The sequence below is a fragment of the Sclerotinia sclerotiorum genome, genomic scaffold, assembly GCF_000146945.2.
Source record: "Sclerotinia sclerotiorum 1980 UF-70 scaffold_5 genomic scaffold, whole genome shotgun sequence".
In the NCBI taxonomy this organism is placed as follows: domain Eukaryota; kingdom Fungi; phylum Ascomycota; class Leotiomycetes; order Helotiales; family Sclerotiniaceae; genus Sclerotinia; species Sclerotinia sclerotiorum.
In genome coordinates, this window is record NW_001820831.1 from 626,703 (window position 1) to 651,610 (window position 24,908).

The 24,908-nt window shown below is 44.6% G+C and overlaps 8 protein-coding genes across 8 annotated transcripts; 5 read left to right on the top strand and 3 right to left on the bottom strand.

The window, feature by feature from the left end:
* Positions 1-273: 273 nt before the first annotated feature.
* On the top strand, positions 274-4,314 carry SS1G_04223 (hypothetical protein; the record flags this gene model as incomplete). The annotated part of the gene is made up of 4 exons (XM_001594366.1): positions 274-395; positions 448-1,053; positions 1,185-4,002; positions 4,261-4,314. The coding sequence occupies 4 exons, from the start codon at positions 274-276 to the stop codon at positions 4,312-4,314; spliced, it is 3,600 nt and encodes a 1,199-aa protein (XP_001594416.1).
* Positions 4,315-4,640: 326 nt separating this feature from the next.
* Positions 4,641-5,843, bottom strand: SS1G_04224 (predicted protein; the record flags this gene model as incomplete). The annotated part of the gene is made up of 1 exon (XM_001594367.1): positions 4,641-5,843. One exon carries the CDS (start codon positions 5,841-5,843, stop codon positions 4,641-4,643), a length of 1,203 nt encoding a protein of 400 aa, XP_001594417.1.
* A 1,546-nt stretch (positions 5,844-7,389) lies between these two features.
* Positions 7,390-8,753, top strand: SS1G_04225 (hypothetical protein; the record flags this gene model as incomplete). Its single annotated transcript, XM_001594368.1, has 2 exons — positions 7,390-7,602; positions 7,710-8,753. 2 exons carry the CDS (start codon positions 7,390-7,392, stop codon positions 8,751-8,753), a joined length of 1,257 nt encoding a protein of 418 aa, XP_001594418.1.
* Positions 8,754-9,024: 271 nt separating this feature from the next.
* SS1G_04226 (hypothetical protein) lies at positions 9,025-11,790 on the bottom strand (the record flags this gene model as incomplete). The annotated part of the gene is made up of 2 exons (XM_001594369.1): positions 9,025-9,738; positions 9,967-11,790. 2 exons carry the CDS (start codon positions 11,788-11,790, stop codon positions 9,025-9,027), a joined length of 2,538 nt encoding a protein of 845 aa, XP_001594419.1.
* A 539-nt stretch (positions 11,791-12,329) lies between these two features.
* SS1G_04227 (hypothetical protein) lies at positions 12,330-15,861 on the top strand (the record flags this gene model as incomplete). The annotated part of the gene is made up of 6 exons (XM_001594370.1): positions 12,330-12,360; positions 12,420-12,590; positions 12,647-12,832; positions 12,890-13,315; positions 13,536-15,398; positions 15,455-15,861. 6 exons carry the CDS (start codon positions 12,330-12,332, stop codon positions 15,859-15,861), a joined length of 3,084 nt encoding a protein of 1,027 aa, XP_001594420.1.
* A 1,642-nt stretch (positions 15,862-17,503) lies between these two features.
* SS1G_04228 (predicted protein) lies at positions 17,504-18,970 on the top strand (the record flags this gene model as incomplete). Its single annotated transcript, XM_001594371.1, has 3 exons — positions 17,504-17,603; positions 17,666-18,159; positions 18,209-18,970. 3 exons carry the CDS (start codon positions 17,504-17,506, stop codon positions 18,968-18,970), a joined length of 1,356 nt encoding a protein of 451 aa, XP_001594421.1.
* Positions 18,971-19,901: 931 nt separating this feature from the next.
* On the top strand, positions 19,902-20,611 carry SS1G_04229 (conserved hypothetical protein; the record flags this gene model as incomplete). The annotated part of the gene is made up of 2 exons (XM_001594372.1): positions 19,902-20,202; positions 20,280-20,611. The coding sequence occupies 2 exons, from the start codon at positions 19,902-19,904 to the stop codon at positions 20,609-20,611; spliced, it is 633 nt and encodes a 210-aa protein (XP_001594422.1).
* A 948-nt stretch (positions 20,612-21,559) lies between these two features.
* On the bottom strand, positions 21,560-23,549 carry SS1G_04230 (hypothetical protein; the record flags this gene model as incomplete). Its single annotated transcript, XM_001594373.1, has 7 exons — positions 21,560-22,052; positions 22,103-22,416; positions 22,468-22,717; positions 22,778-23,053; positions 23,109-23,219; positions 23,286-23,391; positions 23,456-23,549. 7 exons carry the CDS (start codon positions 23,547-23,549, stop codon positions 21,560-21,562), a joined length of 1,644 nt encoding a protein of 547 aa, XP_001594423.1.
* Positions 23,550-24,908: the final 1,359 nt, after the last annotated feature.

Below are 24,908 nucleotides of genomic sequence, written 5' to 3' on the forward strand. Positions count from 1 at the left end.
TTATCAACCCACTTCATTATTTGTGAAAGCGCTTGTATTTGATATTATTCACTTCACTCAGAAAGAGGAGATAAACTTGGAGGCTGAGCTACACCATGTTTCAGGCCAACCTTTCCATCCTATCAATCTTGCGTTAAACATTAAAGCTCCATTACCATCATATCTTGGGAAATCGGCTTTGCGGATCCGCGAGCCAGATTCATCCTTCTATAACTCTCTACATGAATTCAATCCAGCACAAATGAACCAAAAGTAGGAGATTTTATCTCGAAAATGTCCTCTAGAAGCGCCTCGATATACTCAATCTCCTCTGTGGGATCTGAGAAGCAATTGGCAGAGACATCCAAAATGGAGAAAACCGCATTTGAAAGGCTACCCGAAGATATTATTATACAGTGAGCGCAACAAATAGTAATTTTATGTAAAATTTCTAATCACATACTCCAGGATTTTGCTCCTTACCAATGCCAACACCTTTGCTTCCCTTGTCTTACTGAATTCTAGATGGAGGGGCATCTCACAGCAAGCCTACCTTTATTCGCACCAACTCACCCAATGCCCTTCCTACTCGGCCGCACATAATACAATTCCAGCTTTGCAGGATGAGGATAGTCTTCCACATCTGCGGGCTCTTTTTGCGCGAGAGATTAAGCGCAATTTGTTTGAAGTATATTTGCGACCTCAAGAGACCGTCATAAACTTGGTTTCCACCTCGATAGGCTCGTCTAGCGCGCCTGGAGGGGAAGCATGCCATTTTTCAATTTCTCCTCGCGGAGTTTTAGTCCTTGCCTATAATTCATCCCGAATTCATATTATAGATGTCACAGCTCCGGAGGTTCATATCGTACGGGAACTCAAAATCTTGCGACGACCAGCTGCTACCACAATTACAGATGATGGGTCTATGCTTGCTGTATTATCGAACGATCTTCAGGTGAACCTTTACGACTTGACTGCGCGGCCGCCAAAGCACATCCGCTCCGTGGCACTGGACCATACACCAAGGACCATCGCTCTCTCACCGACGGGACAGGTTCTTGCAGCAGCTTATGAGTAAGTGAATTTCATTTGCGACTCGTTCTACACCGTTTCTTTTTTACAGTCTATATCAGATACTTCTGATCAGCTTTCTTATGTCATACTTCTTCTTCCTCAATTAAGTGCTGCTAACCTGCTGTCCTTAGCTCTGGGGTAGAACTGACCTCTCTGCGTGAAATCGGTACAAGTCGCGCTGTAAAGGCCTATGGCGTCGACTCTTTGACATTTTCTCATGATTCGGATTTGCTGTTGGGCACCACACTACAATCTAGGAATCCCAGTACCGTCGTCTTGACCGCGCCATATTATGACCCCGGGAGCCTCTCCCCTGAAGACAGCGTTAGCGCCCTTTGGACAACGTCAATTCTCTTTCCTAATGGCAGTCGAGACTGTAGTCATGCGGTCATACTACCTAGTCCCCATGATGATGAAACAAGTTGGACTTTCACTTATGATCGGGTTTTTGAAACATTTCGCGCTGTTAGGATGGACGATCTACGAAACGGTAAAGTTCATTTCGTGGGTCCCAACGGGGAACCGCCCGCATCAAAAGCCGCAGCAAATAAGTCTGGAGATTTGGCAGCAGTAGGTTATAGTCGAGGCAGCATCTGGCTTTGGGGGATTCCGGAGAATTTGGATCCTACTCCTGCCATTGTGAGTTCGAATAGTAATGCGGAAACCGCACCGGGGACACCTCTAAGTCAAATTGGACGTCGGAATAGCGCCCCATCGCTACGTTCTGTAAACAGATCGCTGGACCATAGCAATATTCGTATCCCACAATGGCAACTCCTCTGTGATAAATCTCGCAATACATTCGTTGAGGGTTATCATATAACCACTTTAGATGGAGTGAGTGCCTTAAGCTGGGTCCAAGAAGAATCAAAAAAGCTACCAGGTGAAAGACTTGTAGCTGTTGCACCAGGAGTAAAGCGTCAATGCATCGCAGATGAGGATGATAGCATGAGCCCGGTAGATGGCGGCCGTATTTGTATATTGGATTTCGTATGTGGCCCAAATAATGGTAGAAAAACCACAACAACCATAGAAGTGGGTCAACGAGAAGATCCGGAAATTCTTGAGGAGGAACACAGAGACCTGGACACCGAGGTAGCTATTGTCAGAAGAAGAACAGTGGCGCAGCGGAGAAGTTATCATGCCAGTCTTGCTCGTTCAACTACCACAACGCCACATTCGGAACCACCGCCAATCCCAGCACCACATAATTTGGGCGCTAACATCCCCCTTCCTCCTTTGCCTAGACAAACGAATCACCTAGAAAACATGTCCGACCCAGCAGAGACGGCTTCTATTGATGACGATCAAGAAGCTTTTGACGATCCTTACGCAAATGCGGCACCTCGCTCGGGTACGACTCTACGCCGCGCTGCCACCGCTGCTGCGGTCAACAGAAGACTACATCCTCGTTCAATGATACAAGAACATATCGAATATCGCCGAGCCGATGGCCGTGAAGAGTATCCACATGAAAGTGATGCAGACAATTGGGAGCCACCACCACCTCCTTATCAAAAAGATCCGGTCCCTCCACTTCCAGAACATATTCAGAGATCTATCCTTGCGGATCATGCAAGATCTCTGCAGAGAGCAAATATCCAACGGGCCACAGTCCTTGATTTTCCAGGATTAGATGCTCCGGTGCTTCAGCGACCTCTTTCTGAAGCTCTACGTGAGCAGAGATATCCCTTTCGGCGATCGCTCAGCGATACAACAACTGCACCTTCTACAACTAATCCCGGAGACGATGAAGTTGCTCGACCCATGACAAGTCCCTCAAGCGCAAACTTTGATGAGCGTCCTACAACACCTGACTTCAATAGTCTTTATGATGTTTCCCCAATCGGCACTCCACAGCCAACCCTCGCAAGATCTTCATCTCATAGGACCCCTCGAGGTTCTGAGGCGCTCAACAATGATGACAGTAACACGACGGACTTGACCTCCAATTCTGCTATGAGAGCCACTTTACAATCACCTGTCTCTCCTATTCCTCAACCTATGGATGTAACTCTTGACAGGCGTTTGTTAGATTGGGAAACGACAACGGTGGATGATCAGGTCTCCATCATGCAAAACAGTAGACCTACAACCGTTTTAGCTGAAGAACAAAGAGACGACTCTCCTCCTTTACAACTGCATTCTACAGTGACGGAACCCCAAATACTTGCACAGGAGCCCTCCGAAATAGCGTTTGTGCAACAAAGCTCAACATTCCCGCGGATGGAAGATTCTACTTCTAACCCCGTCAATCTCGAGGATTCTACCGACGAACATTTCCCGATTCGGAGGAGATCCGATTCTGCGCCAATGGATGTCCCTGTGGATAGCGCTCCAGCAGTCTCCGGACTAGTGCTACCTAGTGCTGATCTTTTGGCACGTTTTAATAGTCGCAGTGGGCGTCCGGCTAGTTTGAAAGATCCATCTCGACGTCGTTCCGGCTCAAATCCTCGAGATTCCATACCACTACAAAATTTTAGCTACAAGTCCCAAAAACCTCCCCATGCCGCTCCCGAGCAATCAAGTCGCCCTTCTACCTCGCCAAGTCATGCACCAGCTTCCGCTGATAAATCGAGTCTTCTGCGTCCGAATACGGCTCTTCATCCTCCTTCCAGACATGATTCTCCTCAACGCATCAATCCTGGCTCGCAAAGATACTCTGCATCGCCAAATATTTTACGCCCATCGATGCAACGTCTCGAGACCATTCACAGCGCAACTTCGACCAGCGGCAGCCCACCCTACAACATACCACCAATACCTATCACCAGGCAACCGAGCAGAGCAGAGCGAAGTGCAGCACAAAACGTCAAGAATGCTAAACGAAAAGGCTGGAGAAAGAGCATGACGACGAAGAAAGCTAAGCACAAAAGTGATGCAGCAAGTAGTGCAGGCTGGACAGATGTAACATCGGATTCGCGACCCGCTACTTCACCGGCGACAGTAGTATGTAATACAGAGGTGCAGCTGCAACAGAAAAAGCATTCTGCGAAATGCATGGTAATGTAAGACATGTGATGAATTTATTAAATATTGATGAGAGGAGTTACATTTGGATTCTTAATCGAGAACAAGGCGTTTTTTGGGGGGGGGGGGGGGATGGAAGGATGAAAGGATGGAAGATATGCACAAAAAGTATGATGCTGGAGGCTCACTTGGTTTTTCTTGATTATTTTCCTCGCGGATCTTACATTAGTTACATAGATTCGATACATAGCAAAGGTAGAGCACATCTGGGACGGATCACTTGATTTATAAGGATTCTATGAAATAAATATAATTCTAAATTTTCTTAACATATATATGTGTTTATCTGCTATTGTTCCCGTGAATTCCTGAAAGAGTGATTGCTGCACAATAGGCAGGTGTATAAAAACATCCAAACTAAAACCCCATTTTCATCACTCGCAAACTCCTAACAAAACAAACAAACATTCCCACACAAACTATTCCAATTCCCATTTCCATTCCTTAGAAACCCTACCCTCACAGAACCAAATCCAAACACCCAACCAAAAAAAAAAGAGGCACATAAAAGAGCGTTAGCAACACAATGCACACCTAAAAAAAATTAAATAAAAACATCAAGCCGCCATCTTTGCCAAAAGACACACAAAAGGCAACGCAGTCATAAAAGCCGCTCGTCCCATATCTCCCCTCCCCGTCTCCCCAATACTCTTTAAAGTTTTCTCATGTTTCTTCTGTTCCTCTTTTGTACGCGCACGCTTACCCGTACTCGTATTTTTCTGTCCGGATCCCGATCCAGATCTTCGGAGTTTCTTTTCTTTCTGTGCTGGGGATATTTCGTTTTCGGTGTCGTAGTCGTATTCGATGTGGCGGTGGTGGGTGCGGAGGCGTTGGGATTCGTGGCGGGAGCGGGTGGATAGGGGGGAGTGATGGGAGGTGGGGGATTTGTTGTAGGAGTAGATGGAGGAGATGGAGGAGGCAGAGGCAGAGGAGGAGAAATCTTCGTCTTCGTGTTCGAGGTCGTGGAGGTAGCGGGGGGGTGTGTAGCGCGTGCTTGGGGGGAGAGTGCTGTAGGTTGTGGTGTTTGTTGTGGTGTGTTTTAGTGCTGAAGTTGGTATGGGGTTGGAGTTTGAGGTTGAGGTTGAGGGTGTAGGTGAGGATGAGGTTGAGTGGGTACGAGTAGGGAGGGGTTTGTGGTGGGAATATGAAGAGGTAGAAGGCGATTGACTGCTAGAGCGAGTGAAGATTTGCTCACGCTCGTTAGAGATTCGGACAGATTGGGAACGTTGAGGGAAGCTGGGTTGGGATGCTCCTGGGTTACGGTTTCTCACATGGTCATCAGAGTAAGATATTTCCGGGGAAAAGCGAACTGAATGAGATCGTTGAGGAGGGAAAGGGGGGGGAGGTGGAAGATTGGACAAGTCATATTGTGGAAATTTGCGCTGTTGTTCTGGGGTGCCCCGTCGCGAATACTGTTTGGAACCTGTACTCTTTACAGGTACACCGCCCAAAGAATCTGGACGAATGCGTTTGGATTCATGTGATGCTGAATTTGGTGAAGTATCGGAACCTGATAACGAACGTGTACGTTGACCCCTAGACCAGCCGGACGGGTAAGCAGAATCTGGATTAGCGGAGGCGATAGTTGCACAAGCAGAACTTCCGCTATAGTTTTCAGGATGGGTGTAAATTTGACGATTGTTCATCAGCCAGAAGCAACGATCGGATGCATCCCAAAACGGACCAGAGACACCGGCAGCAGATGATGTGTCTATGTCGTGGATTCTTGGTGACTTGTGTGTTGCATCTTCAGAAGGCATCGTGACAAAAGAAATGTACTAGGATTACTTGGCGACCAAGAAATAGATATAAGATCGAAGCTGGGGAATAAGATTCGAGAGTATATAGAACAACTAGGGCTCATGTTCAATTTAGACTCGAGAGAGAGCTAATTAATGTACAGCTTTGTATAGTGGCGCAGTTGACTGACTCACTTGAGCATCGAGCATAGGTCTGAGGCAAAAGAAACCGGGCCACGCAAACACAGTGTGGAAATGCATGATCATGGCCATTCCTTCCATCTGTCGACCCAACTGTGGGTGGTAGAGCATTTATTGAAGGCCATCCAAGGACCATGTTGGTTTTTGAACATTTAGTAATTGATAAGACATTCGCTGAAAGAGAGAATTAGACCAAAAGTCAAGCCAGCTGGTGATCTCCATAATATATGGATATGACTTCACTGAGTTACTTTTCAAGTCATCTGCCTTCCTTATCGTGGAGATATCGTGTGTACTTCCTTGATCGTATCGTCATAACCGCGCGAGTAGTATGATACAGCCTTGTAGAAAGTTGTTGTCCTCTTTGACCTGGCCTTGTGGTCAAAACCAACAAACCGATGTGGCGAAGTAGATTGTACGGAAATAGAACCAGGCCAACATAACTACTATGGAACGAACCCAACACTGCAAATAATGTTGCAAATGGTCTCATATTTTGATATTAAATGGTGCTGAGGCTTTAGATTTCTGATGTGTTACTTGCATGTGCAAATTGTGTGTGTTGAGATTGGAGTTTAAGTTGTTTGTAAAATCATGTCGGCAACTAGCGGGCGGGTCTAACGCCGTCTCCATAATTTTATTATTTTAGAAGCCTCAGTACGCAAAGCTTGTAGTCTTCATAGTGTCGCTCCAACACAAGACAGGAAGTATAATGCTACCTACTAATATACCACGATACCCGTCAAAAGCTCAATGGTAAAAAAGAACAGTTGTTTACCAATAGAACTATGATTGAAACCATCCCGGTGCGAGAAATCATGCTTTCATCATACCGGCTGTTGTATTTCATGACCACATAGCCACATCGTTAAAAAGTTGTATGGCAAAGTTTTCCATTACTTTCTGGTGTCCTATAGATTCATCGTTCCTGACTATCTATACGGCATAGGATCTAGGTCGAAAGGGGGCACTTTAACCTTAGCGACATGGAGCGGGAGCATTGACTTGTGGAGATTTGATTGTGTCTCCGCGAAGGGCGTGTTACGCCCTTCTGACTTTGTTAAGTTCACAAACATATACAATTGTTTGCCAATACGTGGGATGTTCCCTTCATATATTCGATTTTAGACTTAATCATTGGATGTACTTTAAAATTGATGATGGAATATACCACAGTTTTGAAATCATAAATCATTCATTGGAAAGATCCAGTTTTTTTTAATCCCGTCAAGTTGACACTAAGAAATCCGATAACAAATTCATCCATATTTATGTATAAATACTCGCTCGACCACCACAATTCATAATCATATTGCTTCCCCTACAATAAAGCTTTTGGATTCATCTACTACGTACAAGTGCAAAAATGGCAACCTCTCAACCTGGTCTCAATGGTCAACAAGATCTTAAAGATCACACTCCCGATCACGGACTCTCCTCATTATCACTTTCTTCCCAAACCATCCACGCAGATGATTTCCTCAACAAAGGTCCAGATGTCGCACCACCTCTCCACGTATCGACTACTTTCCGCTACAGCAATAACCCAGATGATCTCGTTGCATTGAGTGATCTGGATGTGAGTACCCCGCATTCGATTCAGTCACATGATTCATCTCTTCTCAAGTTCATGTTTTTCATACTTATCATACTTATCCATCGGATGATACTGATGCCACTCTATAGCCACATGCACCTCAGGACAGCCATGTCTATTCCAGACATACTGCACCAAATACCACACGCTTCGAAGCAATCCTCAGCAGTATCTTCAAAGGCCCCACTCTAACCTACGCATCTGGTCTTTCCGCCTTCCACGCACTCTTAGTTTACCTCAACCCAAAACGCATTTCTATTGGTGAAGGATATCATGGCTGTCATGGCGTCATTGATATCCACAAAAAGCTCACCGGACTCCAAAAAATCCCATTGGATTGCCCTGCCGAGGATCTGCAACCAGGCGACATCATCCACGTGGAAACACCATTGAATCCCCAAGGAACCGCCTATAACCTCGCTGCTTTTGCCGAAAAGGCTCATTCGCGCGGTGCTTTTTTGACAGTTGATGCTACATTTGGTCCGCCGCCACTTCAAGATCCTTTTCTCTGGGGCGCGGATATCATCATGCATAGCGGCACCAAATATGTAGGCGGACATTCCGATATGCTATGTGGTATTCTCGCCGTGAACCCCAAACATATTGAAAAAGGTTGGTTTCATGCTTTAGAAGAAGAGCGGTCTATCCTAGGGAATGTGATGGGATCCATGGAAGGATGGCTTGGGATCCGCAGCGTTCGAACTTTAGAAATCCGCGTCAAGCAACAATCGGCTTCGGCGCAAAAGATTGTTTCTTGGTTAGACGATGCTTTGAAATCTAATGATGCGGAAACAGAGGTGGTGAGGAAAATCGTGCTTAAGATTGTGCATGCGAGTTTGCAAGAAGAGGATATTAAGGATGGGTGGTTATTGAAGCAGATGCCAAATGGGTTTGGTCCTGTGTTTTCTATCATTTTGAAAGAAGAGGCGTTTGCGAAGAAATTGCCAAGTAAGCTGGAATTATTTCATCATGCGACAAGTTTGGGTGGTGTGGAGAGTTTGATTGAGTGGAGGGCAATGTCGGATGCGACTATTGATCGGAAATTGTTGCGAGTCAGTGTGGGAATTGAGGGATGGGAAGATTTAAGAGATGATTTGTTGCAAGCCTTCAAGGCATTGGCAGACGAAAAATAGAATGTTAGAGAGTATATGAAAATTAGAACATGTCACTTTCCATTAGGACTCGATGTGTGTATTAAATCGTTATTGCAATCAAGCAGCAGCGATCTCGTTCTATATATAGAATACATTAAAATATCTTACTAAATGCGCCAGCAACAAAAGCCTCTGATAATCTATATTAGAACACAACCGCTAGGAAAGCAAATGGGTATCAAATCAGCAAAACGCCATGTGTAAGCCATATATACTACCTTGCCACCTAATCCATATCCTTACAACACAATCAAGCACCATGAAGCGAATCCAGCCCACCAAATACAAACTCGACATCACACTTCTCTCCTCGTCCTGAATTCATCCATGCCTCAACCACTTGATACAATTGCTTTCCTACAGCCTCCCTATCTGTAGCCGTCATCTCAAGGCCGATGGCTTGTACTCCCTGGCAAACATAAGTGTCCTGCTTTGATGTCTCCATGACAAGATTTGAGATACTCTGAATACCACTAGGGACAATTTGGACAATTCTATGAATTTCTAAGTCTGCAGGTATCGATTCTAGGGGAAGGCGTAAAATTTGAGCCCGCTTCAACTTCCGAGGGCCTCCTGTGATGCTAGATAGAACAGAAAAGGATCTTTGTCTCTTCATAAAATAGCCCCGAGGATCGCTATCTGGAAGGGAGGTCTTCACTCCGCTACTGTTCGTCTCGGGAGAAAACTCTTCTAAATTCTCTGTGGGTCTTTCAAGGCTGGCCAAAGCAGCATTGTAACGATTCTTGTGAGGAGATTGTCGGGAAGAGGCTTGGTCCATAGCGGATGGCTGCCGAAATGTATCTCGCATAGCTTGAAGTTCATCTCTTCGGCGGCGGATAGCGTCCTCTTTTCTGTGTTCGAAGTCCATAGCCCAATCCAACTCAGGGTTCGTCTGCTGTGTTTCCGGATCTGAAATCGCGGCGGTAGTAGGCGGGTCACATGCCTCTCCTTGTACGATAAAAGGCTGATAAGGAAGTTTTAGCTGTGTTTGGACAAGGCCAACAGAAACACCACTAGAGTTCGGTGTTCGGAAAGGAGATATAAAGGGCTTGTTTAATCCTTCGCCTCTTGTTTTCTTCTGCTGCTGCATATTTGGAGACGTATTTGGCGGCGACATCAAAGATGTTTCAACAAACTTCGTTGCCGTAGTGAACCCGTTACTATTTAGGTGACTATGCCTGTGGTTCCTTACGGGCAAATCATTCTCGGTCATCGAATCTGTAAAATCAGCAGATTGCATACGGCTTTCATGGACATGGCGCCTAAAGTTGGAGTGCGACTGTAAAATATCTGCTAGGCTGGCGTTGGGTTTGTCAATGCGTCGGATTTGCGGAGATGGAGCAGCAGCAGCAGTAACACGCTGTGGTGACATGACTTGAAGAGAATCGTCCTCAATCGAATTCAGCAATATATTCGAGCTTGAATTTGTGTTGATATTGCTCGAACGTGTGGCAGTTTCATCTTGGATTGGAGCGGTCATTTTAGCAATGACCCAAGGATTCAAATCCGTGGAAACAGGCTGCCCATTGCTATTCAAGCCATATTGCTTCTGCATATGATTAACAGAAGCTTGATGACAGAAACCATCTGTGTATTCTGTGTAGTCCTGAGACATGTCACATCCCCATTTTCGATTCATCCCAAGGGCGCTTGATTCCTCGGACACCTCACTGTTCTCGGACTCTGCTATGCTGGAGGCATCGTTAGTAATAACGGGGCCAACATTGGACATAATGTTTGAATTGGAGCTAGTGACGAAATGAGTGTCTTTGAGTGTCAATGGTGCGCCGACAATAGCTGATGGTGTTGGGAAATCCTGCCGAGTGCTTCGGGCAAGAAGGATATCAAATCCAGCGGAATCAGTCTCAATGCTGTTCTTTGCTAGTCTAGATATGACCGTGTCGCACTCTCCATAAAAATTCTTGAACATCTTCTCTGCCGCTTCCAGCACAAGCTTCTCGTTCTCGAAAATGATGTCATCCTTAGCTGGTTCAACATTGGGATCATAACTTGCTTCAGGGCAGACAATGTTGAGACGTATAAAGGGATTCTTGATTTTCTCTGAAGAAGACTCCGCCGTTAACGCACTTCGGACATATTTCTTAAAAATGGTTATGATCTTCTTCATGGTCCCCCTCTCAGATGCTACTGGCCTGGAATCAACTGATAAATATTGTCCCTTTCCTAACTTATTTAGGTCTGCATCATTTCGGGGGAGGAAAGCTTTAAGGCAAAAATGAGAAGCTGCCACCTCGTTTGCAGTACCAACACCAGCAAGAACATTCAAGCCCTCGTGGTCAGGCAAATCAGAAAATAGCATTGACGTTTCAGAGCATTGCAAGGCAGCGTCTCGGCCAATAATAAGAGACACTGAATCTTTGATACCACCATGTGGACGAGGTGCGTAAGACCATGCACCCTTGGAACCCTTTACAATTTTGAAGGTAAGCTTGATTGAAACTCGTGCTAGAGCATACCTCTTTACCAGCTCTTGAATTTTACCAATCGTCTTTGGTGCTTCTTTCAAGGCTGTTTGTTTCCTAACAGGTAACTTCGACATGAAGTTCATTACACAGACTGTTGTTCCAATAGGATGGGAAGTTCGAGATTGTGATTGAATTCCACCCATAGCCTTCAATTTTACACGCGTTCCAACTGGCTGGCCATCCGTCTTTGTAGTTATTGAAACATCTCCAAGTTGGCAAGCAGATGCCAGTGCCTCCCCTCGGAATCCCAGACTTCTGCCACCTAGATTCCTGAGCTCCGTGAAGGTTCTCAACTTAGAAGTGTGACCCCGCCTCCCCAACGCATCGAGATCATCGAGCTGAATACCATCTCCATTATCGCGGACTTCTATCTTATCAATGGTATTTTGAGAAATAAGAATATCAATACACGTAGCTTTGGCATCAAGGGCATTGTCAATGAGCTCTTTAATGAGAGATGCAGGTGTGGTAAGAACCTGAGAAGAACCTAAGAGGTGAATTGTTGATGCCGACAATGCATTGATTGTCATCTTGTATATATATACTCTTCCACAGCGGAGACATCAATTGAGAGATTTATAAGATAAAGCACTCTAGCTTTGGGGCTAATGAATGAATGGCCACCAAACTGATCAAGTACTACCTGAAAGAAAGAAATGTTTTACTAGGAAAATTCTTGACTGTCTCATGCCAAAATTGACGACCTCATTAGGGATCTTAATGAATATTAAGTATTATAGATATTCATAGCTCGAATATTAAGAAAAAACAAACTGACGAGAGGTGATCGATCGATTGAAGTTGAGCTTTTGAAAGTTAGTCAGCCTTGTGTGGCTGGTGAGGTCCCGCCCAGTCACAAGCCACAAGAGGGGTGGCACCCAAGTTCGAGTCACATTTTAATTTGGATGTAGAAACTGTCAAAACAATTCCCAGAGTAATCTACAACTTTGTTTGATTCTTCTCAATTTTACCCAAAGACGCTTTCAAGACGTCTCGACCTTTGTTCAGGGCGCTCTGTGTGCGCAGGTCGCCTTACAGAAGTATCTTAAATCCTACTCCCACTATCAGAATGGCTACCAACGCTGCGTCGTACAATCCAAGTAAGGACTGCAACATTATAGATTTTCCGGATCTACAGCTGACTAGAACTGAATGGCAGTTGGGGAAGAGACCGGTCCAGTCACAGGGCAGCCACCTGCTGTCTCAAAGGAAACTAAAGTTGCACTTGTAAATGCAGCAGAATTCAGCGCAACCGGTTCACATGTGCCAGGACAAAACGCGGCTCCTGTAGCTGGTGAAGGGGAAAAGAAAGTGAAAAGCGAGAAAGAGCGTATGAGTTCCGTCTATGTGCAAAAGAGTCCTACAAGCTAATTTTCTGCTGCTCAGTTGAGAGAGAGCGCAAGAAGGCAGAGAAACAAGCTAAGTTTGATCAAAAAAAGCAAGCCCAACAGGCAAATGCTGCTTCAGCTGCATCAAGCAAGAATAAGGAGAAGAAAGCCAAAGCCGAAAAGAAGGCTGCTGAGGAAGTATTGCCAAAATACGTCGAGGATACTCCGGAAGGGGAAAAAAAGAGTATGGCAATCAAATTGTGGAGCGACGTTCAATTAAAAGGCTAATTGGTTTGTACAGTTATAAAATCTTTTGACGACCCTCAATACAAGGCATATAATCCAATCGCTGTTGAATCTGCTTGGTACTCATGGTGGGAGAAAGAAGGCTTTTTCAAACCAGAATTCACAGCAGATGGAGAAGTCAAACCAGAAGGATCTTTTGTAATCGTCGAGCCACCGCCCAACGTTACCGGAAATTTACATATGGGTCATGCTCTTCCCAACGCTTTGCAAGATTTACTCATTCGTTGGAACCGTATGCATGGCAAGACAACACTCTGGCTTCCAGGATGTGACCACGCCGGCATTTCCACTCAGAGCGTTGTTGAGAATATGTTGTGGCGCCGCGAGCAAAAGACTCGTCATGATCTTGGAAGACCTAAGTTCGTTGAGACTGTCTGGGACTGGAAGGATGAATACCACAAAAAGATCAACGCCGTTCTCCGTAGGATGGGTGGATCCTTTCGATTGGACTCGTGAAGCTTTCACGATGAACGAGAATTTCTCAGCCGCTGTTACAGAAACATTTGTAACACTGCACGAGGAGGGCATCATTTATAGAGCCAACAGGCTCGTGAACTGGTGCACAAAACTTAATACTTCTCTCTCGAATCTCGAGGTGACTAACAAAGAACTTGCGGGCCGCACACTCCTTGATGTGCCAGGATACGATAAGAAAGTGGAATTTGGAGTCATCGTTCACTTCCAGTACCAAATCGAGGGATCCGAGGAAAAGATTGAGGTTGCTACAACTCGTGTTGAAACCATGTTAGGTGATACTGGTATTGCAGTCCATCCTGACGACGCCCGTTACACACATCTTGTTGGAAAGAATGCCATTCATCCTTTCATTGAAGGACGACTAATGCCAATCGTTGCCGATACCTATGTTGAAAAGGACTTTGGTACCGGTGCTGTCAAGATTACCCCAGCTCACGACCCGAATGATTTTGCTCTTGGTCAACGCCACAACCTTGAGTTCATCAACATCTTGACCGATGATGGTAAGATGAACGACAATGCAGGCCCTTACGCCGGGCAAAGGCGTTTCGATGTTCGTTACACTATCCAGGAAGATCTAAAGAAGGCTGGTCTATACGTTGATAAGAAAGACAATCCGATGACTGTCCCGCTATGTGAAAAATCGAAGGATGTGATTGAGCCAATGTTGAAGCCGCAGTGGTGGATGAAGATGAGAGAAATGGCGGATGAGGCTATCAAGGTTGTGAAGTCTGGCGAGATCAAGATCAAGCCCGAATCAGCCGAGAAGAGTTATCTTCGATGGATGGAAAATATAAACGATTGGTGCTTATCCAGGCAACTGTGGTGGGGCCATCAAGCACCTATGTACTTTGCTCAAATCGAAGGTGATGAGAATGATGAGGGTAATGGTGATCGGTGGTTCGCCGGCAGAACACAAGAGGAAGCAGAAGCTAAGGCCAAGAAGGCCCTTTCGGGTAAGACTTTCACACTCAAGAGAGACGAGGATGTCTTGGATACCTGGTTCTCATCTGGTCTCTGGCCTTTTGCTACTATGGGTTGGCCAAAAAAGACAAACGATTTCGAAAAACTTTACCCAACATCAGTACTCGAGACTGGCTGGGATATTTTGTTCTTCTGGGTTGCTCGAATGATTATGTTTGGTATCAAGATGACTGGCAAAGTGCCGTTCACAGAAGTATACTGCCATTCTTTGGTTCGAGACTCTGATGGTAGAAAGATGTCGAAATCATTAGGCAACGTCATTGATCCTCAAGATGTAATCCAAGGTATCGGTCTTGAGGATTTACATGCCAAGCTTTTGATCGGTAACCTTGCCCCTGCAGAAGTTGAGAAGGCGAAGAAGTATCAGAAAACCGCTTTCCCTGATGGAATTCCAGAATGCGGTACTGATGCTTTGCGATTTGCGTTGGTGTCCTACACGACTGGTGGGGGAGATATTGCATTCGACATCAAGGTCATTCACGGATACCGAAAGTTCTGCAACAAGATCTATCAAGCGACAAAATACGTGGTTGGCAAATTGCCTGCCGACTTCGTTCCGCAAAAGACTGCAAAGCTCACAGGCAGGGAGTCTTTGTCTGAGCGCTGGATCTTGCACAAGATGACAATGGCCGCGAAAGAAATCAACCAAAATCTCGAAGAGCGTGAATTCATGCGTTCAACAACTGCTGTTTACCAATATTGGTACAACCAGTTGTGCGATGTATACATTGAAAACTCTAAAGCAATTCTTCAAGACGGCACCGAAGAGGAGAAGAGATCTGCTACTGACACTTTGTACACTGCTCTTGAAGGTGCTTTGACCATGATTCATCCTTACATGCCTTTCTTGACTGAAGAGCTCTGGCAACGACTTCCTCGACGTCCAGAAGACAAGACCCCGTCTATCGTTCTTGCAAAATACCCAGTCTATGAAGCAGGCTTAGATGATCCTGCATCTGAAGCAGCTTATGAGCTTGTTCTGGGTGTATCCAAGGGTATTCGATCTTTGATGTCTGAATACTCGCTTAAAGATGAAGGAAAAGGTAAGTCAATATCGGCAGGCTATAACAAAAGGATCCATACTAATATGTTGCTCTAGTGTTCGTTCAAGCCTACGATACTACCTCCCACTCCACAGTCACATCTCAAGTTCAGTCTATAAAGTCTTTGTCCGGTAAAGGTGTATCGTCTTTGGAAGTACTTTCCTCAACCGATGCTCGCCCAGCAGGTTGTGTAGTATTCTCCGTGTCCTCCGCTGCCGCTGTCTTCTTGCATGTCAAAGGCCGCGTAGACATTGATGGCGAGATCCAAAAGGCAGCTAAAAAGCTAGAGAAGACTCGCGCAGGTGTTGAGAGACAGAGAAAGATTCTTGATGATCCCGCATACCAGGAGAAAGTTAGCAAAGAGTTGCAAGAAATAGAGAGGAAGAAGCTCGCAGATCTTGAAACTGAACAGCGTGGTTTTGAGGAGACTATAAAGCAATTCGAGACTTTAAAGCTAGAGTAAATAGATGCATATTTGTAGATTTTAAGCAGTAAAACATCCAAGAATACCATAAGTTCCAGTTCAGTCTCAGATGACACATATACGCATTGATTGATTCCTGCTAGGAATATAAATGATGTTTTACTAGCTTACTATTTTCATGTAATTCGCAAAGACGAACACTATGGAGCGACTTCAGAAACTTGCAAATTGGCCAAGGAAGAGAGGACCCTTTAGCTAGATTCATGTTGCCTTTTCTTATATCTAAGAAACCGCAATATAGTCACAATATGCTTGATATTAATTACAGAACATCATGGAAATTTGTTATCTTCAGATGTACTCTGATACATCTACCTACTCCGTTTGAAGAGAGTTTCGAAATTTCTCGGATTGGTTCGTACTTAGGATGAATATCACGAAATGAACGGGTACCTATATCTGGATGTCTTTTCTGATTGCAAAATCGTTGTCTTTTAAGAAGTCTAATGCAGATGCAATGGCATGATATTTTACTCAGGTGTTGTTCAATGGGATTTTCAGGATCGATAATGATAGGTGAGAAATATGGGAAGAACTATATGGTAGTAAATGTACTGTTCTTTTGCCAAAGCCTACCATCGTCTTCTCGGGCATTCGAACATGATTTTTGTACACTCCCACCCTCGATATTATGTTAGCTTTCCTTCATACCTATTTTCATTCCTTCTTGTCGCGCTTCTCTTCGTCCACATTTATGGTCCATATTTTGCATGTACTCAAGGCCCGCTTTTGGGCTTTACTCTCAGCTAATAATATCACAGTCTTCTTGGTATTCGGCTCGGATGAGAATAATGTAATGACCATTGCTAGGATGGAAGGAGAAGCGCAACATTCACTTGCTTGTCATACATACCTCATTAATAATTAGAAGAAGCGAAACATTAATTGGAAGATACGTATCTGATCTAGAAGCTGCTCTCTTTTCAGAAAATCATGCAATAAATCGTTGGAATATTATATTCCAAACGGTTGCCTATTCTTGCAAGAAGTTGAAGTCAGTTTCGGTTTTATCTCAGCAATCATGTCCATACATCCTAAAATACTTGGATTATTGGGAGCTTTTCTTTTTGGTTTATTGGTGCTGCTGTCTGTATCCGAACAAAAGCAACCAATTGAATGTATCTGATCTTGGACTGATTTCATCTTGGCTTGGATTCAGACAGTGAATACATCGCTTGGGTCCAGGTATATCTCCTGACTTGAATTATCTGTACTTCTCCCAGGTATCCCTTTAATAAGATGTCTTTCAAGATTTGAGTGTATGACCGATAATTCTTTTGGTGGTATAGCAGGACCAACTTTGTGAAAGCATACTCAGTTATGAGTTCGTTCTACAAAGATAAAATGGCAAGAAAGAATTCCTTTTGAGTTTTAAGAACGAGATCAGGTACTTTGGAGAAAACCTGTGAGCATAAGTAGTCAGCTGCCTAAGTTTTTACTACCATCTGGGTTAATCTTTCTGCGATTCATCTTTAAATCAGTCAAACATGGAAGGCGCTGTTGGAAGCCAAACTTTCGCTTTCACTACAATCCCGACTCTCCCACAACCAGCCATTGGAAACAGCTCACTACAAAGGTAACATTATGAAAGGATAAACTGTTGCTTATTGCTTCTATTAAAATGGCTTCAATAATACAGAGAGAAATTCCAGACATTCAGAAATACGTTGCTTGGCCACCAATCATCAAGCATGTTGTCCCACTAGGTCATTTATACGACGGTAAGTCAACCCAGGAAGTGTAAACAAACTCACATTCTAATAAATTCCTAACATTACTTAAGAGAGCGGAAACTCCTATCCGAGAATGGGAGGAAGATCGAGTGCATTGCCAAACGGACATGTGCTATTCCAATTTAACAACACATTCTGCCACAATGCAGCAGGTCAGTTTCTAGGAAAAACTGATTCTACGCTCTCATTTCTCACCAATCCCACCAATCCCGTCATGTCAAGATACTTGGCGCCACCAGGATCAATTAACGTTGAAATCAGCGAGAGACAAATTCCAAGTTTGTTTAAACGCTTCGAGGACGAACTTGACAAGAAAAACGACAATAAGGTATTTTGGGCCACTGGTGGGATTGCTTGGTATCTTATCACCGGCGCCGCAGCATATGGATGGACCTTTTTTGAATATCGAAGCATCAGAAAGGATGGCTCAACCTTCCTCGTAGCGGTTGGTATAGCCTCTGTGGAGGTTGATTACCGTGCCAATCCGACGACTATTGTAGCTAAGCGTGAGATGGCTGGCTGGAGTGAGCGTATATTGTTTTATGTAGGTCAATCAACTCTCTACAAAGCGAAACTTACCAAGACAATGATAGCCCAGTGAGCCTCGACTTGGAACTTTCTCAGTCCTTTCCGACGGAAAATATTTATACGCCTACGGACACAAAGGTGGCGATCACAACGAAGAATATGACGTAGTACTAGGTCGCGTACCTTTAGAGCTTGCAAAGGCAAGAGCTTGCTGGGAGTACTGGGGTGGTGGAAGAGGTTGGGTTAAAAACCATTTCTTCTCCTGTCCAATTTTGAAGAACTATTTACATGGTCAAATATTTAACACAAAGTTGTTTGGAGAGGATTCACCATACAGATTTGGCTTCGTTGGCTGTACCCGGACAGGTGATAGCAAGCTAATGTTTGGACGAGCTATCAATCCTTGGGGCCCTTTCGAGATTGTCCAACTGATGAAGGCATATCCTTTAGGCCATGTACAGAAGTTTGCATACACTGCCCATATGTTTGCTCATCCATGGGCTTTCCCGGAGAGCAAAGGAGATTTAATGGTCAGTTGGAGTGAAGGAGGATCAGCAGGAAATATTGTTGCGGTAAAAATCCGTTTTGAGCAGGGCATCGGTCGCTTACAATCCAATGAGCTAAGAGTTGTCCAATGCATCGGGGAAGAAGCAGACAAGGACAACATCGCTCTATCGGAGCTTCAACTTCACGACGAACTGTATAGCTTCGAACGGTATGAAAAGGATGGGGAGCAGAAAACTGTGATCACGACATCCGAGAAGAAGAATGCATTCAACAAGGCTGCTGCAGCATTTGGCAAATTATGTAACAGGAATGTTGCTTAAGGGCAGTCTGAACATGGGACAAGATCGGTGGAACAGTTGAAACAGTGTTTGCAATTTTAGAACTTGAGGACGGTTATTGAAATTATTGCAGGATATGTCATAGTACTTCAATTGGAACTACCCAGCACAGAATTGAACATATCTGCTATTTGATATAAAAAGTCCGGTGGTGGTTCTGTACTGCAACGAGATAAACTCGACAAGCGAGATTGACAACACCAAAGCTGGAAAAAACTTTGAGAAATATATTCTATTAACCCAGGTAGGTGGGAGACACTTACTAACAACCTATCCATTGGGAAGGGAGCACCTATCCATTCACGCGACTTAGTGGGCTCTTTGCTCTTTCCAGTACAGTAGCCATCACCGAGCATCAACGTCTAGCTTGAGGTTATATACAGAGGTTCTACCTAGTGCTGCGTATATATCTCTGGTCAAGCGAAATTTTTGACAGCATTGTGAGCACCAAGTGAGGCCCATACAACCCAGCAAATACTCAAAACCATGAGGTAGACATGTGACCACGAGATTGATATCGTAGTGAAGTAAGTTTAGAAGTTTGATTAGAAATCCACAATCCAATTCGAGAATGCATGCGAACTTTTGATTAGTCATCCACCAAAGCTACAAAAAAGCACGCTAGGTAAGAAGCTCGGACTTGTCCTAGATTTTTGGAACTTTCTTGTCGCGATTATCATAAAGCGCCTCATCTTATACAGACAATTTGCTATCGACACATACTCACGATTGTCTACTCTACCGTTCGCACATCAGGAGTATATTATCAAATCTCAAGATAGTTTTTCCTCTCAAAAACGCTAATCGCTACATACACACATAGACAAACAAACGTTCAAACTTGAACCGTGTCGACAGCTACAGCTTTCAGTCCGATTAAACCTCACATCTTCAGCCACCCACCAAATCCAAAATGGCCAACTACCTCGCCTCCATCTTCGGTACAGAAGCCGACAAAGTAAATTGTTCCTTCTACTACAAAATTGGTGCCTGTCGCCACGGCGACCGCTGTTCCCGTAAACACGTCAAGCCCTCATACTCGCAGACCATCCTCCTCCCCAACCTCTACCAGAACCCTGCCTACGATCCCAAGAATAAGATGAATGCTTCGCAGCTACAGAATCACTTCGATGCCTTCTACGAGGATTTCTGGTGCGAGATGTGCAAGTTTGGAGAGATTGAGGAGGTCGTCGTGTGTGATAATAACAATGATCGTATGTCTCTTTCCCTTCCCATTCTTCATTTATCCAGAAACATAGAAAAAGAGAAAAAGCTAACACTTTCCTTCTAGATTTAATCGGCAACGTCTACGCGCGCTTCAAATACGAAGACTCCGCGCAAAAAGCATGCGACGCCCTCAATTCGCGCTGGTACGCCGCCCGGCCCATCTACTGCGAGCTCTCCCCTGTCACCGATTTCCGCGAAGCATGTTGTCGGCTCAATAGTGGCGAAGGGTGCGTACGAGGCGGCTTTTGTAATTTTATCCATCGCAAGAATCCAAGCGATGAGTTGGACCGCGAGCTGGAGTTGAGTACGAAGAAGTGGTTGAGGATGAGGGGAAGAGACGAGAGGAGCGTGACGAGGAGTCCGAGTCCCGAGCCTACAAGGAAGAGATATGCATGATGTGGAGCTGGAGATGATGGAATGTTTATTTGGAGGGATGAGGTGGATGGGCAAAGTGAGAGTTTGGGATAGGTTGGCAATGCTCACTGAGGAGCGATTAGGTTGGAGGATACCCTCTCAAATACGCAACGGATAGTCGATGTGTCCGATCTTTATCTCGGTGTTTCTCCCACGATTCTACAGACAAACTGAAGTACACATTATGCCAATGTTTCCAGTGCATAGTGGGTATGCGCTAGATTTCGGTACATATCTGAAATTGGCAAGGGGCCAATTAATGGACTAATCCAACGAAGATTCAGCATCATATGCAGGGGAATTCGTTGCGTGAGTAGGGCGAGTAAATGGGGTTTCAATGAAGTTATAGTCATATCAGGCGTTTATGGTCATCTATTCATATCAACAAGTTGGGAACATCACCATAACAAAAGCATAGGCAAGAAAGGCAGCAGGAAGCTGCTCATGTATAATCACCGCATCAAAACTTGATAAAAGTGCAAATAAAAAAAATATCAAAAGCATATGTATCTGTTTACGTGAAGTCCGATCCATGTTGAGTAAGAGAATTGTGTATATTTCATTAATTTGGCGTTTACCCATCCATGCAATCAATGCATTCCATGTCATGAATTGATTCATTCATCCATTCCCCAAGTAAGCCATCTTGCCGCAGACCGAACAAAATCTCAACATATATAACATAGGTAGTGGTCAACGCCCGCCGGCCCAATCTAATAGTGTATCTGAGCTTCAAAAATTGGAAAACGCAAGCGCCTGTGTAATTCCCCGCCCTGCTCCTTTCGACCATGGAAGGAAAAGAAAAATCCGGTAGGAGAGGAGGTAACATGGGACTGGTTAGCTTAGGGTGCGCCAAGTACTTTCATTAAAACTTCGGATTGGCTCGGGCCCAGATCGATCTGATGCTCCCTCTCATCCTCCTTATCCAAATCATCCCTCAGCATCTACAAACTCATCAATGCTATGAGTGTCCGTGTCCTGTCGATACAGCGTGGAGGCTGCGGTCCCTTGGGTGTCAGTAGCTGTTGGTAAATCTTTCCTTAGGTCGTCGTGAAAGTCAATTAACGGGCTCTGGTTTTGGCCTTGTACTGTACTAGTAGATTGGAGGGTACGCTCGAGATCCTTTTGTTGCTGTCCGTTATTTTGCGTCTGGGCTGCGTGGAGATCAGCTGGTACATGTTGATAGTGAGATGTGGCTGGCGAGTCACTTCCTAGATCAATGAGATTCTCCTTGTCCTTCTCCTGAGGCAATAGTGAGACTGGAGTTGTTGCCGCTGGTACCGGTGCTGGTATTGGGTTGGCCTGTTCTGTATGTTGGTGATGCTGTGGGGGAATAGGGTTTTTCTCCGTGGATTTCTGACCTGGAAGGATTGGATAAACCGCGAGGATTTGCTCCGCCTGTTCTTGTGGACTGGCGCCATTACTGTTTCCAATTTTAGTACGATATATGAAGAACGACTTCTATCAACTTACATGTTCGCATTCAAGATCCAATCCAAGTCTTCTTCACCTTCTTCGGAACCGCCGGGACCACCTTTAACTGGTCTAAACAACCTTGGAGTCCATTCAACACCATCTTCTACTCTCTTGGCTGCCTCATCCCTCTGCATATCTTCAATGAATGTCTTCTCATCTGTCGCGACTTCGTGGTTGCGTTCCTTGACCGCTTTTGCCGTCTTGAACCATAACTTTTGCGATTCTCGATCTTCTTGTTCTTCTAAAGGCCTTACTAACGGAGGTGATGGTCTCGCTCTCGTAGCATCGAATAAAAGGTCTTTCTTACCCGTCTGAGTATAGTTAGTAATTTGCAAAGTCACACAGATTGCAGAGAACCATACCTTGATATTTTTGATAAACATCTCTCCACTCCACATACCCGAGAGCTCATAGAGAACTTCCCCTGTCTTGTCATTTTTAATCGTACCCCCAATAGCATTGTATGTTCCTCCAAAGTAGCCCTTCGTCTTGAATTCAATATCCGCACTCAATCCGAGCTCCGGGCAGCGCACAAAACTATGATCGCCAAGCTCATACTTCATCTTGCCGAACAGGATGCCTCGAGCGTACATGTTGGGTTGGGTCAGAATACTAGCATCCAGTCAGTATCTAAAAATTCCCTTTGACCTGCATTCCGCAGTAACGACCTACTATCGTTCTCCCTTGGGTCCAGTTCCTCTATTCAAAAACCTCAATATAGCAATGCCCTCCATCATACTGGCCGCAGAATTGCCCAAGAATTTGCTTCGAGGCTTCAAGCATCCATCAATTCGTATATTGTGCTCGGGCGCCATGTAAAAGTAGCTCGACTTGGGAGGGTGATGTGAGGTCTGCTCAGAAATGTAGTAGCCCTTAGTGCCGTCTGGAAATTGCCAGTAGCAAGTATAAATTTCGCCGAGAATAGGATTGAGCGGTTTCTTAACCCCTCTGCAGAATCTCATTAGCACAACTGCTCCCCTCAAATGGGCGTATTGAGCCTTACGGAGGTTTAATATGCCATCCACTCAAGTAGAACTTCACAACCGACACAAATCTTTGCAAAGGATCTTCTAATTCTGCCATGGGAAGCAGAGTTTCCGGATGGGCCATGAAGCTATACACCATCAGCATGCCTGCCTCTCATATTTCCTTTCCTTCCGAAGCCCCGGCATCTACGCACTTCGTAATTCTTTCCAGCATACTCCTTGGCTCGAGAATAAAGGTAGGCAAAACGACGCGGCTCAAATCCGCTCCAGGACGGAGCTGTGAGATGATGTGGGAGAGAACTGTATTTCATTCCGAGTCAGCTTTGCAGGATCTCTCCCTTCTCAAATGTTATGGGATTCCTACCATTCCCCTGATCTGGCTCAACGACGGTAGTCTCATCCTCCGCATCGGAAGTCTTCGATTCATCGACGGAAGACCGGTTGCCTAGAATTCCCATGTTGTTATTAGTGATGTCTATCCAATTTGAGTATTTCAGACTGGAGTAATAATAGCATATCGATAAAGCACATTCCAACGAGAGAAAAACATACTTGCACCAGACTGCCTACGATGAACATGCCCTAAGCTAACCATCCTTGCGATTTAATGAATGTAAATCGAGCTTTTCTCCGAAATGGGGCAGGAAATTAAGAACAAATCTCGGTCTCCACCACTTTGCAGTTGTAAGGGGAAGCTGGGTCGGGAAACGTGTGAAGAATTTCAAGGTATGTCGTTGTTGTAAATGGCTCGATCAAAAGTGTGATAAAAACACAAGGTGGACCTTTAAAAGATTCGTTACCGGCAGGAAGTACAAAAAAATGTGCTGAATGGAGGGGAAACCACGCAACGCAACGTCGCAGGGGGTTAGATATAGTTAGTGTTATCACTCAATGGTGCGATGGGAGAGACGCCTGTGCCTGTGACTATACATAAGAATGATATATGGTAGTACGTACTCATATCATTACATATATACACCCAGGACTTTATCAATTCATACATAAAATATTAAACCCCCATTAGCAAAATGCGTGGCGACGGCTGGAAAAGCTAACACAAAGCCCATACTCCGTACTTTGCTGCCTACAACGTAAAAATCTCTTTCGTCATCGGAAACTCTCGAATTTTCCAGATTCCGGTCTATAACTAAACTCGCCTAGGTATTCTACTTGTCTTTCATAAAGCTTACTTATCTTATTACCCCTTTGTAAACGGTAACAATAAGCAACGTATTATCTAGCTAGAGAGCACTGTTAGTATTACCAATCGATACCTGTGATTACATTTTCTGTCTGCTGCCTAGTAGTATCTACTCCGTACAGCAACATCCATTTCGTGTGGTATTACTAATAACCATTATCAAGAGCACAAACCTCATGATACAATAATACGAATGACCCCAATCCCATCTTCCATCTCAGAAGAATCATCCCAGAAAGAAAATGAAAAACGTGCAATGCTTTATTATTAGTACCTCAACACCACCTGCGGGGTTAATTAACGGCGGGTGCTTACTAGTGCAAAAACTTGCCAAGTTTATTGTTACGAGGTTTGCCGTCTAGATCACGTGGAAGTGCTCTAGGCTCTCGAGGTGGTTTATAACTAGGCGTCAAGCAGGGACTTAAAGTAACGACAATAATGCAATTCGTAACTAATAGTAGAGTATACTAAATGATTGATCTTGAGCACGAAGCTCTATACAAAGGAAATCCATCTTGATTATATAGTCCTTCATGCTTCTATGATTACTGGTGATCCTTCATGATCACCAGTGATCACCTATATCGTGATCCTTAGTGATCCTTAATGATCACTA